The sequence below is a fragment of the Odocoileus virginianus genome, chromosome 7 (assembly GCF_023699985.2).
Source record: "Odocoileus virginianus isolate 20LAN1187 ecotype Illinois chromosome 7, Ovbor_1.2, whole genome shotgun sequence".
NCBI classification, from domain to species: Eukaryota; Metazoa; Chordata; class Mammalia; order Artiodactyla; family Cervidae; genus Odocoileus; species Odocoileus virginianus.
Window position 1 is genome coordinate 1,242,626 of NC_069680.1, and position 18,822 is coordinate 1,261,447.

The 18,822-nt window shown below is 38.2% G+C and overlaps 1 protein-coding gene across 1 annotated transcript in view; it reads right to left on the bottom strand.

Annotated features, from left to right (window-relative positions):
- TM9SF3 (transmembrane 9 superfamily member 3) overlaps positions 1-18,822 on the bottom strand; it is a 57,367-nt gene that overhangs the window by 21,955 nt on the left and 16,590 nt on the right. The window contains exons 3-7 of the mRNA XM_020883135.2: positions 13,246-13,368; positions 10,275-10,435; positions 9,184-9,261; positions 6,003-6,134; positions 3,602-3,768 (exon numbers count right to left, since the gene is read on the bottom strand). Coding sequence (XP_020738794.1) covers positions 3,602-3,768; positions 6,003-6,134; positions 9,184-9,261; positions 10,275-10,435; positions 13,246-13,368 — 661 coding nt within the window. The remainder of the gene's footprint in view (positions 1-3,601; positions 3,769-6,002; positions 6,135-9,183; positions 9,262-10,274; positions 10,436-13,245; positions 13,369-18,822) is intronic.

The window sequence follows — 18,822 nt, forward strand, 5'->3', positions numbered from 1 at the left end:
CGTGATCATCACTGAACAAAGTAATTGTCACAGGTTATATACATTTATCTGCTTTTTATCCTCTAGAATCCTTGAGATTTCTACTCCTGGAGTGAGTCTTACAAATTTTACATGCAAGTTTTTTCATTTTCTCATCACGATGCATTTTTATTATCTCTATCTTCACTAGAGCACTGAAGGTTAAGAGACAAGTTCAGGAGTCACAGTGAAAGTGGTGTCACTTGCTCAGTCGTGTCCAACTATTAGCAAGCCCATGGACAATAGCCCGTCAGGCTCCTCTGTCCATAGGACTTTCCAGACAGGAATACTGGAGTGGGTTGCCATTTCCTTCTTCAGGGGATCTTCCTGACCAAGGGATTGAACCCACGTCTCCCACATTGTAGGCAGACTCTTTACCATCTAAGCTATCAGGGAAGAGTGTCAAGGCTCAAATTTCAGCTTACTAACACTCCTTACTAATAGCTGTGTTATCTCACTCAAATTACTCAACCTCCCTGAGCTTCACCTTTCTCATCTGTGGGTTGAAGATAATAATAGTCCCTTCACAGGGCTGATGTGAGGATTAAATGAGCTAATGAGCAAAAAGCTACTAACATGGAACCTCAATAAGGTTAGTCACTCTGATCTCATAATAATATTCATAGGTATAGTACTTATCATGTAAGTGATTAAGTATGTTCACTTCAAATGGTAGAAAATCCACTGATAACAATGACAGGCTTAAATAACAATGCATGACTTGCCTGCTAATAACCATCTATTAGGTGCAGATTCTTATTTCTAAAAGCTGAAAGTCTATAAGCAGAAGAGCTTCAGCATTAAAAAATGAACTGCCAACATTGAAACACTAATAATTGAGAAAGAACAAAGCAAAAATTTGGATTCGAGGAGAGGTTGCCTGTGTGTGTGCTAAGTCGCTTCAGTCATGTCTGACTCAGTGCGATCCTATGGACTGCAGCCTGCAGGCTCCTCTGTCCATGGGATTCTCCAGGCAAGAGTACTGTAGCAGGTTGTCACTTCCTCCTCCAGGAAATCTTCCCAACCCAGGGATCGAACCTGTGTCTCTTATGTCTACCTATACTGGCAGGCAGGTTCTTTACCACTAGCACCACCTGGGAAACCCCTAGGAGAGGTTCAGTTCAATTCAGTCCAGTTCAGTTCAGTCGCTCAGTCATGTCAACTCTTTGCAACCCCATGAATTGCAGCATGCCAGGCCTCCCTGTCCATCACAAACTCCCGGAGTTTACTCAAACTCATGCCCATCAAGTCAGTGATGCCATCCAGCCATCTCATCTTCTGTCGTCCCCTTCTCCTCCTGCCCCCATTACCTCCCAGCATCAGGGTCTTTTCCAATGAGTCAACTCTTCACATGAGGTGGCCCAAGTATTGGAGTTCCAGCTTCAGCATCAGACCTTCCAATTGAACACCCAGGACTGATCTCCTTTAGGATGGACCAGTTGGATCTCCTTGTTGTCCAAGGACTCTCAAGAGTCTGCTCCAACATCACAGTTCAGAAGCATCAATTCTTCAGCGCTCACATCCATACATGACCACTGGAAAAACCATAGCCTTGACTAGACAGACCTTTGTTGGCAAAGTAATGTCTCTGCTTTTTAATATGCTGTCTAGGTTGGTCATAACTTTCCTTCCAAGGAGTAAGCGTCTTTTAATTTCATGGCTGCAGTCACCTTCTGCAGTGATTTTGGAGCCCAGAAAAATAAAGTCTGACACTGTTTCCACTGTTTCCCCATCTATTTCCTATGAAGTGATGGGACCAGATGCCATGATCTTAAGTTTTCTGAATGTTGAGCTTTAAGCCAACTTTTTCACTCTCATCTTTCATTTTCATCAAAAGGCTTTTTTAGTTCCTCTTCAGTTTCTGCCATAAGGGTGGTATCATCTGCATATCTGAGGTTATTGATATTTCTCACGGCAATCTTGATTCCAGCTTGTGCTTCTTCCAGCCCAGCATTTCTCATGATGTACTCTGCATAGAAGTTAAATAAGCAGGGTGACAATATACAGCCTTGACGTACTCCTTTTCCAAATTTGGAACCAGTCTGTTGTTCCATGTCCAGTTTGAACTATTGCTTCCTGACCTGCATAGAGGTTTCTCAAGAGGCAGGTCAGGTGGTCTGGTATTCTTTCAGAATTTTCCACAGTTTATTGTGATCCACAAAGTCAAAGGCTCTGGCATAGTCAATAAAGCAGAAATAGATGTTTTTCTGGAACTCTCTTACCCACTACTAAATACCCAATACTAATTTCTAACACTGTGACTATATAGTCAGTGTCAATTCCATAGTGATGAATTTAATCCAGTATTTAATGTGAAGGATGATATAGTCTCATGTAGAAAGGGGCTTCCCAGGTGGCACTAGTGATAAATCATCTGCCTACCAGTGCAGCTTTTCTTGAATCTGAGATTTCGTTTACTTGAAATATATTCTATCCTAAAATTAGAACTACCTACAAGACACTGAAGTTTAGGTTTTGGCCAATTATTTTAAGGTTTATGTGGTAACTAAAATACAAAGGTTATATTAAAGAAATATAACAAACTACAGAGAAATATCTTTTTCGACTAACACATATTCATTTCAGGTCAGTAAGCAATGACTGAGGAACCTGAATACACAGAGCTCTTCAGGCACTCGGAGATCACAAAGGGAAGACCCAGCCTCTACTCTCAAGGAGCTTACTGTCCAGTGCAAGGAAAAACCAGTTATAGTTAAACATTTAATATGTAACTAAAGAGCCATGCTTTCAGCAACAATTTGCCACTTGTCCACTAAATGTCAGGCATATATAAGCAAGCACCATCAGGAACTGAGATAGAGGTATGAAACGTAACAGGAGACAAGTGTCATTCTGATTGAGGACTTCATGGGGTGGCATCTACACCCCAGGCTCAGAGTGTGTTTGCTTTGTTGAGGTCATGGCTCTCTGAGCACAAGGTTATAGGACTACTCAAAAAAGACTTAAGATATCCATGGATATACAACTTTTTTTTAGGATTCAAAGGCCTCACATTAAAGATTTCTTGCAACTGGTTTTGTCTTCAAAGAAACAGTGTACCAGAAACCATGTGAAGACAGAATAAAGGAAAAACCATGTAATTATTGTTCTAACCTCATGTGCCTTTTCCACCACTCTTTCTAGTGTTATCTACAATGCTTTCTTCTATTCTGTAGAGCTCCAAATTTTGGAGGCAAATGTGAAGTACTAACTCACTAAATGGGTAATCCTTGTGTGCTTCTTAGAAGATCTGATTGGACCTTCAGCTTTCATAAAAGTGTCCACTCACGTTGTCAAAGAACTCTTGATTTGTAACTCTGCTCATACCTCTAATGAAAAATAATCTTTATAACCAAGCAAAGTATTCAATAAGGTTAGTAATTTCAGAAGATAACAGGAAAGTGTATTTATTGTAGCTGCAGAATACTATTCACTATTTGTTTGCAATAATGGCACTTATGCTTTTTAAATTCTAAGATAATTAGGATCAGCAGATATTTAATATGATTAACTTAAAGGTTCAATTATTAAAACTATTTAAGAACAACGAAAAAGTAATAAAGTTATAAACATATGAACTTACTCTGTATACAGATCTTCTATCATTGCAACAATAATAACAATGAGAGACACAGCAAATATCTGACATCCAGAACCAATGAGAGAGGAAAATATCAGTGGGTGACTTGATGGTCTAAATACATCTCCATGCACCTGCTTCCATCCATACTCATCTCCAAGGTCTCTATCCTATATATATATATATAAGTGTTGAGAGAAAAGAAAATAATCCAGAATGAAATTAAAATACATAAAATAGCTTAAAAAATTACAACTACAGTTGTAAGTTCCCTACCTAAAAATTTAGAGCTATTAAAAATTTCAAAATATCAAGAAAAGACATTTCAAATTTAAAATAATTTCTGACTTAATAATTTATTATGTTATAAAGTGTGATAATCCTGAAACTCAGAAAGGTGGCTCCTGGTTGTACTCAGAAAATCTCAAAGAATGGAAAAAGAAAAGGTCTAGGAGCAAAAAGAAATGGTCACACAGGGAGAAAAGCCCAGCAGCTCTGAACATTACCTTCAGATGCTATTCTTGACATTACATCATAACTATGGCTCACGTATGACCAGGGCTCAGGTGGAGAACAAAAGAAAAGATTAAAACCAGTACTAGATGTCCTAGCAATGCAGAAATGCCCCTTATAGCCTGAAGCCTAAGAAAATACATGGGGAATATATTAAATAGTTAAATATTATTTAACTGTCTATCAGTCAGTTCAGTCACTCAGTCATGTCCTATTCCTTGCGACCCCATGAATGGCAGCACACCAGGCTTCCCTGTCCATCACCAACTCCCAGAGTTTGTGCAAACTCATGTCCATTGAGTCAGTGATGCCATCCAGCCATCTCATCCTGTTGCCCCCTTCTCCTCCTGCCTTCAATCTTTCTCAGCATCAGGGTCTTTTCTAATGAGTCAGTTTCTTGCATCAGGGGGCCAAAGTACTGAAGTTTTAGCTTCAGCATCAGTCCTTCCAATGAATAGTCAGTATTGATTTCCTTTAGGATGGAACTGTTGGATCTCCTTGCAGTCCAAGGGACTCTCAAGACTTCTCCAACACCACAGTTCAAAAGCATCAATTCTTTGGTGCTCAGCTTTCTTTATGGTCCAATTCTCATATACATACATGACTACTGGAAAAACCATAGCTTTGACAAGACGAACCTTTGTTGGCAGAGTGATGTCTCTGCTTTTTAATATGCTGTCTATAGTGCTTTTCTAAACAAAACATTCAATTATGACTTTTCAACCTGAGTAAGCAAGTATCTAAAACAGTGTTTCTTAACAAATAGCAATCAGTCCCTCAAGATAATCTCTGGGTTTCTTTTGGTGGTGGCAGCGGAGGGGGAGTGGTCTGGGTCAGCTATATTTGAGAGGCAGCAAATATTTCATGTTTTCATACTGTTTATGGGGTTCTCAAGGCAAGAATACTGTAGTGGTTTGCCACTCCCTTCTTCAGTGGACAGTGTTTTGTCAGCAAATGAACTGAACTGAACTGAAATAGTTCATCGGGCCTCTGACATTTCACAAGACACATATGCATATTAAAGTTTTAATTTAACTGTTTTCAAAGTTTATTTAATGATGGAGCATATCTACACAGAATATTCATTAACAACCGAATCACTCTGCTGTACATTTGATACTAACACAACATTATAAATTAACTACACTTCATTTTTTAAAAAGGGGAAAAAAAAAAAAGAATAGCCATTAACATTCCCTGATGGTCAGGACTCTGTGCTTTCACTGTCAAGGGCATGGGTTCAACCCCTTGTCGAGGAGCTAAGATCCTACAAGTCGTGCAGTGTGGTCAAAAAAATTAACAAGCAAACAAACCACACTTTTGCTCATTTATATAATTTCTATGTAAATTTCTATATAATTTCTGTTCTATAATTTAGTAAAAATAATTTCAAAAGCAAACCTCTGAACCATCTGAACTAAATGTAAATCAATCTTTCCACCAACTCTTAATTTCATGCAATATTTAGCAGCATTAGAAAAATACCAATACAAGTTGACAACCTCCTAGCTGCAATTCTGAAATCAAAAGCTCTGAAAAGTGAGTCTGTTTCACGAGCTTGACATATCCTTCTCTGGTGGCAAATCTCAAGACTGAACTAACAAGAGATTACTTACACTGTTTATTTTATTCGTCCCACTTAGGGTGAACATTCATGTTTTGCTGAAAACACATTAATGTATTTGATTGTAGGACATTTAATCAGGGCAACTTAAAAACATTAAAATACTTGATTAGAGACCCCTCTGGGAGTTTATATCTTTCTAAAGCCTGAAAATTCTGAATTCTAAAGATCAGCTGATCTCAGGATTATAAACCTACTTCCAATATTCAAAAACACTTGAGTTCAATTTTTTTGTAAATACAATGTATTAATAAAACGTTTGCTTACCATGTCATCCATTTCTTCTTCTTTACTATACCGGGCATAATCTTTTCTTAAAGTTCTCATTAAAATCATTGAAACTAAGCCCACCAAGAAGATAACCATCATGAAGGAGTTGAAAATTGAAAACCAGTGAATCTAGAATAACAGAAAATAAAGTATTACTTACATGAAATACCAGTTACAAAATTCACAGGTTTCATGATGACAATGGAATGTTTATGCAAAAGAAAAAAAAAAAAACACACACACACACAAAAATCTTCTAAAACTTTTACATGAAAATCCAAAATTAAAATACACTGAAGAAGAGTAATCAAAGAGATTGGCTTTCTTTCCAGTAATCTTCAGATGCATTAAAAGTATGATACTGTATATATAGATTATCACAATCAAATTGTACAAATAAAGTACAATCTGGCCACATGAAGTATGCTATTCAGTATTACAGAGAAAGAAAATGGGTTTTGGAGTCAAAACATAGTTTAAACACAGGCCCTGAACCCCATTTTTCCTTCATCAAAGATGAAGGAAATGATACTGTATTGTAAGTGATTTGTACATTTTAATATATATGTAAGCCACAAGTCACCATTGCCTGGCACAATATTAGTTCCCTTCCCTCTAACTGAGCAACAACCTGAAAACCTCATCAAAATAACAAGACTAAACCATCACTGTTGGGTGCTGTGGACTTAAGCCACCTTGTATCCATAGTACAGAGGACTCTGATGTACTCCATAGTTTGGCAACGTCCCCAAGGCTCTTGACTTTGATTTCACCCATACATTTGTCAAAAAATTACATTCAGATGCAGCACATCTGACTCAACTGTGTCTCTGGCACTGTCCATTAATTTCTTTAAATTTTAATTCCCCAAAATTCTTCCTTATGGGTAGTTTCAAAATTTCTCTTCTCTCTCATTTCATTTTTTCCCATTCCTCTCCATTCCCATGCCATCACCTCTCACCTGATAGCTCTAATGGCCTCCTACGTGATGACCTTTCTGTTTGGTCTTTCCCCTTCCTTTCAGTCTATCCTGTAACAGTTAATCCAGTACATCTTTCTGAAACATCATGTTCATATATCATTTCTCTGTTCTAAAACCTACAGTAACAGTCCCTATTTTTTCACATATCAAAGTGAAAGTGTTAGTCGCTCATTCATGTCCAACTCTTTGCAACCCTATGGATAGTAGTCCACTAGGTTCCTCCATCCATGGGATTTTCCAGGCAAGAATACTGGAGTGGGTTGCCATTTCCTTCTCCAGGGGATCTTCCTGACTCAGGGATCGAACCTAGGTATCCTGCACTGCAGGCAGACTCTTTACCTTCTGAGCCACCAAAGAAGCTTGCATATCAAACCTAAACTATTCACATATAAAGTTTATCACAAAAGTATCTCTTAAGATTTATAAATGCACTATATAAAAATAGGATTTTTACAAAGATTTGCTTTTGTTGCTACTCTGGAAATTAATGACCCAGAAAAGGACAAGAGAGAAAAATTTATACATACATATATGTGTACATATAGATACACACACACACTCACACACACAACTCATAACTTTTTTCAGTCAATTTATTGAATTTTTGAAAAGAAGTTTTATATAGTTACTGTTTGGTAATAAGAAAGATATGCCCCCAAATGTTAAAATTTCTAGCAAAGCTCTCTATTTTCTAATCAAAGATGCAAACTTTAATACCTATTATAATGAACTACTAATAACCTGACATTTTATAATATTCCTTTATCCCCCAAATTATAAAATGTTGTATGATTCTGAAGTTATTAACCAAGGGAAATATTTCTTTAAAACAATAAAGAAATGAGATGTCACACAGCAGTGACTAACCCTATGAACTGCTGCCTCCAGCACCCTCTAGTGTTGCTAATCCTAAAAGTAGCACTCCAGGTTTACCACAAACATTAGAACAGTGGAGATTAATATACCACCAGTGCTGCTTCTTCCTGAGCACCTGCTATGGAAGGTTTTATACCAGAGGTTTTATAAACATGGTCAAATGGAGTTTCACAACAACTCTGCAAAGTAGTAGAGTTGCAACCTCCGCTTCACTGCTGAAAAGAAGCTAAAGAACTGAGTCCTCTCATCAAGGTTACAGTAAATGACAAAGACAGTTTACTTGCAGTTGGAGCTCCAAAGTCTGTGCTGGTAAGTCACTGTATAACAAACAATCCCAATGCTTCACAATAGATCCCATCTACTACTGCCTACTCAAGGAAAAAGGTTCATCAATTCTCCCCATCTTCGGCATCGTCAGTTTTGTGTTCTTTACGGAACCCCATCAACATACAAACGTGTTTTCCTTACATTTCAAAAAACAAAACAAAAAACACCCCAACTCCCTCCTGATCCCATCTTTCCTGCTGACTACTGCACCATTTCTTCACTCCCATTAGTAGCCAGACGTGTTGCCTCCAATTACTCTCCCCTCATTCTCTCTTACACCAGCTCTGTTGAGATTGTGTCCCACTACTATACCAAACTTGTTCTTTGTCAAGTTCACTGATTACTCCAGATGAATCCACAGTTACGGTCAGTACTCATCTTACTGACCCATCAGCAACAATTCAGAACTAATCTTTCTATCCTCCATGACAGACTTTCTTCTCTTGGCTTTCAGGATACCATATAATTCTCTTTTCGCACCATACAAGTATTTCTTCAGAGCTCCGAGCTGGTTTCTGCTTTTCTCTCTAACTTACACTACTGCTCCCAGTGCTCAGTTCTCAGCGCTCTTCTATTTCTATACACCCTTTCTTGGTAACTGCATTCAGTCTCACAGCTTTAAATACTACTTATATGCCAATGACCACAAAACTTCTATCTATAACCCACAGGCCTCTCTCCTGAACTCCATTTGACAGATCCAACTAGCTGGTCATTGTCTCCATCTGGATGTCCTGAAGACTTCAAAACTACTATGTCCCAAACTGTACTCTGATCTTCCCCTCCAACTCTCCAAACACAGCTTTGTGCCCCAAAGACAGCAGCTCCACTTTAACAGGTGCTCAGGCCCCTCTGAGCTCACATCTGAAATCAGCATTATGGTTAAACCTTTGAGATTCACAGCACTCACACTGTGCCCTACAAATGGCAATTGCTTACTGTGTGACTGACTGAAGCACATACTGAATATCTTAAAGGACACAATTTACCTACCCTGTGTTGAAAAAAGGATGGATCAAGATATTTGTCAAATCGATCTTCAAATTTTACATCTGATTTTTTCCATTTTACCTGAAAAAAAAATTTTTTTTTAATATCAAGGACAGTAAACAATACTCTGAGCAAAATTTGAAAAGATTTACACTTTTAAGAAATTTGAGAAATGGTAGAAAGTTACTACAAATCTGAGAAGTTGAAATATATGATTAAAAAAACTACCCAACTTCCCTTTTTGTGTATTAACAAAACTTACGACTTTACTTAAGAGTGATCATTTCAGTTTTCAAGGACTATTACCTGTTAAATTCTCTGACCTCATAAATGTGATAATAATTAATTAGACAAAATAAATAATCTGAACATCTTTGTCTAATCTAGATTGCACTAGTTTTATTACAAAGATCATGTTTCTTTATAAATACAGCTATGCAAATATTATTTGTACTAGGTACATGTGCACAAACCTTGAAAAACTTTCAAAACTATCTAATAGCAATGGACTCATTCTAGTTACCAGGAAAAGAAACTCGCAAAGAGAGAGGCTACCTACATCAGATTTCTCTTCTTTCCACTACTTTTAATCATAATAGAAAAGAATTAACTTGACAGCTGCAAAGGGCTCTTACTCTGCAAGAGCATCTTATTCCATCTGATAAAGCAAAATATGGTAAACTATACTCATCCAGAAATTTTCAACATAGCATCATCTCTTAATCTGCAACACTTAAAAGCAAAGACAAGGAGCACTGCTAAAAAGTAACCATAAGAATACATGGCTGGGTTAGCTAACTGCTCAGTTATAATGGTAAACTTTGCTGAAGCAACTGCTAAGTAGGTCCTGCCATTGCATAACAGGTGTCTATTACTACAGACCTAAAGTAAATCTCCTTGTTTTCAGGAGGCTTACTTACAGACACTGGGGAAATATAGTCTAATAAAATTTTTACTATATAAATTAAATACTGAGCAGTATTTCTGTTGCATCCCATTTCAAGCTACATTTTCATTTACTGAAGTTGTAAAACTTTATTTTTGATGTTAAGTTACAAACACGTCTTCCTGTATACAATTATTTTAATACTTACTGAATATGACATCTGGATTTTAGTATTGGGAACCAGTTTCACCTTTCCTTCACTAGTAAGATTAACATCAACAATTCGATTTCCATTAAAGCCTATTTCAAGTTTTTTATAGGTCCAAAGATAATAATCTTCTCCATTTTCATCTGCTTCACCAACTATACCTACAAAAGAAATAACACTTCACACAGGTATGTAACATCACTTAATATTTAAAACACATTAGAAACTAAAAGTTCAGTAAAAAGCATTTTTATAAAAAACAGCAACATTACTATTATTCCTTACAGTTAGAACAAGGAAAAGCTGCAGGCTGGACTTCTCTTTGTTAACTACTTGGCAAATACAAACCATTTTCACTTCATGGTAAAAAAGTGATGAACAGCTAAGCATAATCTATCATTAATTTGATCCTCAAAGTTCATACCTTGATCCTCAAAGTACACCTTCACTGTAATAATTATGACCATATACTTTATGTTCCCTGATATCTCAAAATTTCAAGGAAGCACTATATTACCATTTGGCAAGATTCTCAGTTTAGTGGCCAAACTAAAATTAAAACCAAGGTTTCCAGAGTTCCAGTCTCATATTTTCTCTAATAACCTATGATCAATCCATTCCTAATAGTTATACATATGTATATACACATTAGTCACTCAGTCATGTCCAGCTCTTTGTGACCCCATGGGCTGGAGCCCACGAGGCTCCCCTGTGCATGGAATTCTCCAGGCAAGAATACTGGAGTAGGCTGCCATTTTCTTTCCAGGGGATCTTCCTGATCCGAGGATCAAACCCAGGTCTCCTGCACTGCAGGCTGATTCTTTACCATCTGAAACACCAAGGAAGCCTAACTTAAAATGCCTCCTCTTTATACCTCAAGTCTTAGAATTATCCCTAGGATTTTGTCAACAAAATGACAGAAGTGCTGAAGATAAATGGTAATGAGGCAATAGTTAAAATGATCATTTTGATCACAATTTGGGACACTGAAGGAGAAGACCCAAACAAGGAATCAGGTAGTAGCTGAGGACCATCTCTGGTGCCCTCATATTGTCAGTTAGTTATCCAATGTTCCCTATACCCAAGCCTATAAATTCATTAGAAAATCTTAGGTTCTAAAAGTTACTCCTTAGGTCTTCCCTCTATGGTCAGTGCAACTCATGAAAGCATTACGGGGAAAAAAAAGATCATTTTTTTATTAAGAATTATTTGCTTATTAACCAAAACTGCTCTAACTGGTACAAGCTTAAGGAATACAGATGCATTTTGTCTGAGGTTGTAGAGGGATAATAAAATCTACCTAATAATTAATTTCATGGAAGTTTATTTACGTATCTTCTCTGAAAACTCTGAGGGTGGAGACACAATTACACTATATAGGAAAGTATTCTCTGAGGGACTTTTAAAAGATCTAAAACCCTTTATCCCAAGAAAAGCCAGGTAAAGATTTGTTTCTGACAAGGTTTTCCATGGTTCAGACATTCTAGGACATTCAAAAGTATCTGCCCTAAATATGGCAGAAACCCAGAGCTAAAAAAGATTTATGTTAAGACAGGAAAACACAGCTGCCATGTTGCTATGGAGGCCGAAGAAATGACTGGAAAAGCCGAAGGTTCCAGGCAGGAAACCCATAAGCAATGCAAAAGAGCAGGAGAGAGACTTACTCTCTCACCGAATGGAGGACACCCAGATTAAAGGGTTCTCCTAAACTACAGCCTCAGAAATCTTCAGCGAATATTCAGCAGAGCTTCCAGCTATCCTCAGTGCTGATCACAGAAATGTCTGTTATACTAATTACAGTCACTTACATGAAATGCTTCCTATTTATACCTAATTAACATGCAACACAGTAATGATGCTGCATGCAATTATATCTTGAGAGTAACTTTCTTATAAATTCCATCTTAGCCATAGTGTTAGTCACTCAGTCATGTCCAACTCTTTGCGACCCCATGGACTGTGGTCTGCCAGGCTCCTTCCTCTCTCCATGGGATTCTCCTGGCAAGAATACTGGAGTGAATCGCCATTCCCTTCTCCAGAGGATCTTCCCAACCCAAGGATCGAACCCAGGTCTCCTGCATTGCAGGCAGATTCTTTACCATCTGAACTATAGGGAAGATCCTTAATTCCATCTTAGTACCATATTAAACTCTGAGTTGATATGTTCAGTCTTGCAATTTGCTTCTCATGAATACATCAGTCTGCTAATAATTTTAAGAATTAGAATATTAACTATACATATTAACTATATATAATAACAAATGTCCAAAGATAAAAAAACAAACAACAAACGCCACTAAAAGAAAAATGTGATCAAACATGCTGGCTATGACAGATGGCTGTGCTTTTGTATATTAAGTAATTTAATCAAGTCCAGCACAAACAATGTTTGGATTTTGCATAAACTGATACTACTATTCCATTGCTCCTCTCTATCAACAGAGATGAACACGGACATACAATATAAAAAAATAAAACATAATAAAGTTAAAAAAATTTTTTAACATAATAGACTTTTGGAAAATAACACAGAACTAGCAAAACAAGTCATTCAGGAGACTCTTGTACCTAAAAATCATACCACCACAGTTCTGCATGAGATAAAGCCAGAATATAATTTTAAAATCCTATTCAGTCCCTTTGATTGCATTTGATAAATCAAAATAAGATATGAGAAAAATGGGGGCAAGAGGAATATTTCAGACTGTTCAAAGCACCTTTTAATTTCTTGAATCTGAATATTTTTACTGTATAAAAGTTATATTTTCAGGAATTTTCATAGAAAGTTTGACACAATGTCAAAAATCTTTCAAGTAACAGGAGACCATATAAAACTGGTGTTAAAATAATTCTGTGGAAGAGTGAAAACACATTTATTGATTCAGTGTATAATCACCTGAATAGTCATTACAGAAATCTTGCTGATTATGCAAATATCCCACAAACTTTAAATGTAACATACAGTACTTACCCCATATTGGTAAGTCATCTATGTACATCTGGTACCAGTAGTGATTTTTGATAGCATACACAAATGCATCTCTCTTTTCTTTATCTAAGTCAATTTCACAGTAAGTGCCTGGCATCACATCATCTACATAAAATAAAAACTGCAAATCAATACTCTCGCTTGCAGAAGAGTTACAGGAAAATTAGCACACACGAAAACAACATTTATTGAAGTTGAAATTTCTACTCATAACAGTTGAACCTGGGTGATATATATATGGGAATTCAGTATACAATTCTTTCCTCTTTTGTGTATGTTTAAGATTTTCACAATAAAAGAATTTTAATCATCTTTATTTTTCAAAGATATCTTATTAGTGAAGAATGCATCTCTTATAGAAAGAAAATTATATAGAACATTTACAGAAAAACTTTCAAATGAATAACTTGATTTTAAAACAAAAATGAAAAGCTTAAAACACATAGGAAAGCTTCATTTTATACAAAAACTCAAGAATATAATTCTAAGTAAAGCCAACATCTAGCTATAAGATCTTTGTGATAAGTATTCATTTGAACATTCTTAGAAGTGCAAGTCACTGGAGGCTTCAGATTCTATGAAAAATGCCAGTGACTTTTCATAATTCGGAAAACTAAAAGGTAAACCTCTATCCAGTAGGTATCACTGTATATAAATTACTGGAAAGTTCCCTCGAGATGAGTCATCTCCATTCTTGACTGCTTTTAAAAATACTGTTATCTGAAAATACTGTTCAGATGCTTTCTAACTTATAACCCTTTCAAAAATGTGCTTAGGATCATTCGTTTCTACACAAAACAAAACAAAATCTGAAAAACACTCTACATGACCAACCAAAGGATTGAATTTTTTTTTTTTTATGTTACTTAAGCAATGAGGGGAAAAAAGAGAGAAATCAACCTTAACAACAACAACAAAAAAGAAAGCATAGGTGTTTGTTTTTAAGTTCTCCTGTACTAGAATACTGGTTATTTAGAAAATGAAAGACAACTTCCTCCAAGAGACAATGTTAAATTTCTCAAATTTCTCAATGCTGATTAAAACAACTTGTTACATAAATAGCAGCCAAACCATAGTTAACAGCCATCTATAAGGTTATTTAGACCAGAAGTAACAATCTGAGGTGTAAACTCCAGATACCACCACCATGTCTCCCCAGTCCTCAACAGAGAGAACAGCTTCCCCTCATTACTGCTCAGCCCAGAGTGGATAACCAAAGATAGCAAGAAACACTGAAGTCCCATGAAAGAGGGACAGGGTAATAACTCTCACTCTCAAAGTGGGAGAAGAAAATTGCTTTGTATCCAACAACAGGCAAGTTTGGCCTTGAAGAACAAAATGAAGCAGGGTGAAGGCTAACTCATTTCTGCCAAGAGAATGCATTGGTCACAGCAAATACCCTTTTTCAACAACACAAGAGAACTTTACATATGGACATCAACAAATGGTCAATACCAAAATCCAACTGATTACATTCTTTGTAGCCAAAGATAAAGAAGCTGTATACAGTTAGCAAAAACAAGACCTGGAGCTGACTGTGGCTCAGATCATCAGCTTCTCATAGCAAAATTCAAGCTTAAACTAAAGAAAGCAGGGAAAACCACTAGGCCAGCCAGGTAAGACTTAAATTAAATTCTCTGTGAATATGCAATAAAGGTAACAGATTTAAGGGATTAAAACTTGTGAATAGTGTGCCTGAAGAACTATGGAAGAAGGTCCATAATATTGTACAGGAAGCAATGAACAAAACCATCTCAAAGAAAAAGAAAAGCAAGAAGGCAAAGTGGTTATCTGAGGAGGCCTTAGAAATAGCTAAAAAACAGAAGAGAAGTGAAAAGCAAGGAAGAAAGAGAAAGATATATCCAACTAAATGCAGATTTCCAAAGAACTGCACAGAGACACAAGAAGGCCTTCTTCAATGAACGGTGTATAAAACTAGGAGAAAAAAACAGAAGGGGAAAGACTGGAGATCTCTTCAGAAAATTGGAGGTATCAAGGGAACATTTTGTCAAAGAAGGGCACAATAAACGTCAGAAACGGTAGAGACCGAGTAGATGCTGAAGAGATCAAGAAAAGATGGAAATAATGCACAGAACTGTACAAAAAGGATCCAAATGAACTGAATTACTACAATTGTGTGGTCAGTCATCGAGAGCAAAAATTCTGGAGAGCAAAGTCAAGTGGGCCTTAGGAATAAAACTTAGATAATAATAATAATAATTAATTAATTAATATTAATAATAATTAGTTAATAAAGCTAGTGGATGTGACAAATTCCAGTAGAACTATTCAAAACCCTAAAGGATGATGCCATCAAGGTGTTGCATTCAATATGTCAGCAAATCTGGAAGACCCAGCAGTGGCCATGGGACTGGAAAAGGTCATTCCTCACCCCAATTCCCAAGAAGGGTAGCACTAAAGAATGTGCTAGCCATCAGACAACCGCACTCATCTCCCATGCCAGGAAAGGAAGTTGCTCCGTTGTGTCCAGCTCTCTGGGATCCCAGGGACTCTGGCCTGCCAGGCTCCTCCATCCATGGGGTTCTCCAGGCAAGAACACTGGTGTGGGTTGCCATTCCCTTCTCCAGGGGATCTTCCCAACCTAGGGACTGAACTCGGGTCTTCCACATCACGGGCAGATTCTCTACTGTCTGAGCCACCAGGGACGCCCCTTATGCTAGTAACGTCATGCTTAAAATCTTCCATGCTAGGCTAAAGCGTTATGCAAACCAAGAACTTCCAGATGTCCAAGCTGCGTTTAGAAAAGGAAGAGGAACCAGAGATCAAACTCCGAACATTCGCTGGATTATAGAGAAAGCGAGGTTATTTCAAAAAAGCATCTACCTGTTTCATCGACTACACCAAAGCCTTTGACTGTGTGGATCATAATAAACTGTGGGAAGCTCTTAAAGAGATGGGAATACTAGATCTTTTTACCCGTTTCCTGAGAAACCTCTATGTGGGTCAAGAAGCAACAGTTAGACTCCAGTATGGAACAACTGACTGGTTCAGGACTGAGAAGGGAGTAGACAGGGCTGTCTGCTATATCCCTGTTTGTTTAATCTATATGCTGAGCACATCACAAGGAATGCCAGGCTGGATGAGTTACAGGCTGGAATCAAGAGAGGTGGGACAACAACTTCAGATATGCAGATGATACCACTCTAATGGCAGAAAGCGAAGAGGAACTAAAGAGGCTCTTGATGAGGATGAAGAAGGAGAGTGAAAGAACTGGCTTAAAACTGAATATTGAAAAAACTAAGATCATCGCATCTGGCCCCATTCAGTTCAGTTCAGTTCAGTCGCTCAGTCATGTCCGACTCTTATTAAGACCCCATGAATCACAGCACGCCAGGCCTCCCTGTCTGTCACCAACTCCCGGAGTTTACTCAAGTCTATCAAGTCGTTGATGCCATTCAGCCATCTCATCCTCTGTCGTCCCCTTCTCCTCCTGCCCCCAGTACCTCCCAGCATCACAGTCTTTTGCAATGAGTCAACTCTTCGCATGAGGTTGCCCAAGTATTGGAGTTTCAGCTTCAGCATCAGATCTTCCAATGAACACCCAGGACTGATCTCCTTTAGGATGGACTGGTTGGATCTCCTTGCAGTCCAAGGGATTCTCAAGAGTCTTCTCCAACACCACAGTTCAAAAGCATTAATTATTTCATGGCAAATAGAAGGGGAAAAGGTGGAAGTAGTGACAGATTTCCTCTTCTTAGGCTCTAAAATCACTGCAGATGGTGACAGCAGCCATGAAATCAGAAGATATTTGCTTCCTGGCAGGAAAGCTATGACAAACCTAGACTGTGTGTTGAAAAGCTAAGACATTACTCTGCCAGCAAAGATCTGTATAGTCAAGGCTATGGTCTTCCTAGGGGTCACAACGTATGGTTGTGAGAGCTGGACCATAAAGAAGGTGGAGCACTGAAGAATTGATGATTTGAACTGTGGTGCTGGAGAAGACTCCTGAGAGTCCCTTCGACAGCAAGGAGGTCAAACCAGTCAATCTTAAGGGAAATCAACCCTGAGTACTCGTTGGAAGGACTGATGCTGAAACTGAAACTCCATTATTTTGGTCACCTGATGTGAACAGCTGAGTCACTGGAAAAGGCCCTGATGCTGAGAAAGATTGAGGGCAGAAGGAGAAGAGGGTGTCAGAGGATGAGATGGCTGGATGGCATCACTGCAGCAGTAGACATGAACTTGGGCAAACTTTGGGAGATGGTGGGGGACAGAGAGGCCTGGCGTGCTCCAGTTCATGGGATTGAAAAGAGTCAGACATGACGGGGCGACTGAACAACAGCAACAATCCAACAACAGTGGCTCCTATACATGCCTTCTTTCTACCCAGGCCCTTTCAAGGCAGCAAGAAATTTAGGGTTTTCATAATGGCCAAAACTGAGACTGAGCACAGGAGAAGGAAGAGAGAATTAAGAAAGAGATTACTACAAAAGGAGCTAAGAGAACTGCCAGCAAGAGGGCTCCAAATGGGATTTCCAGATTGTGTTAATGCACCAAGGGCAGCAGGCAACTGGAGCTACAGAGGAGAGAACCAGAACCACAGGAAGGTCCAGGTTGAGCAGCAACAAATGGCCCCAGTGGCCGTGGGAGAACTCACAGCTACCTCTGCAAGGCCATCAAATTCCGTCTGTTAAATCAGACATTCACTGATAACTGTCATTAACAGTGCAGTAGTCTCCCCGATGAAGTTATGAGGTATACAATATGACATTTACCCATATAAAGCTTTGAAAAGATTCCTCACAGTCTGAACTTTAGCTTAACCCTCTCCTTCCCAACTATCTACCATCCTCTCTCCCTATACTCCAGCGAAAGTCAACCACCTGCAGTTCCCACACACCTTGTGCTCCCAGGGCCTCTGGATTTTTCTGTTTGTACGGTAAACCCCACTTCACGTGTCTATCCCAGAATCTTTCCCATTCCTCAGCCCTGTCCCCCGCAGAGTGATCTCCGATTCCCCAACCCTTTCACTGCTCAAACCATACAGCCTGCCCCTTCACTGAAGCCCCATGGCTTTCTTTCCATTCCTCCTGCAGCACCTAGGCCTGCACCACCTAGAATCTCACACCAGTACCTCAGATTCTCAAAAAGACCATCAGGTCTTGAGAGCAACGTCTATAACTGATCAGAACCTTTTTCAGCCCCAGCTCTGCCTGTTTCAGTATCCTGCACAGAGCAAGCACTGAACAAATAAAACATTTTAACAAATTTTAAGAGCATGATTTTCCATTTATTTGACAAAGGAAATTATTAAGTATGCACACATACATGCATCTGCCTGTGAATGGGGGGAGGGGGGTGTGGATGTGTGTGGGAGAAAACACCAATATAAACAAATGAAATTTCTCAGCTGAGTATCTCAGAAGCAGCGATAAAGCAGTCTTGAAGACTCTTTCAGTGATATAAAATCTAGAAAATAAATACTGAGGTAAAAGAGAAAACATTATTATGGCAGGCTATAATAAGGACCTAGGTTCATCATATTTGAATGAATTCCTCTTGCAGGCATGTAAGCAAACACAAACATCACCAATAACT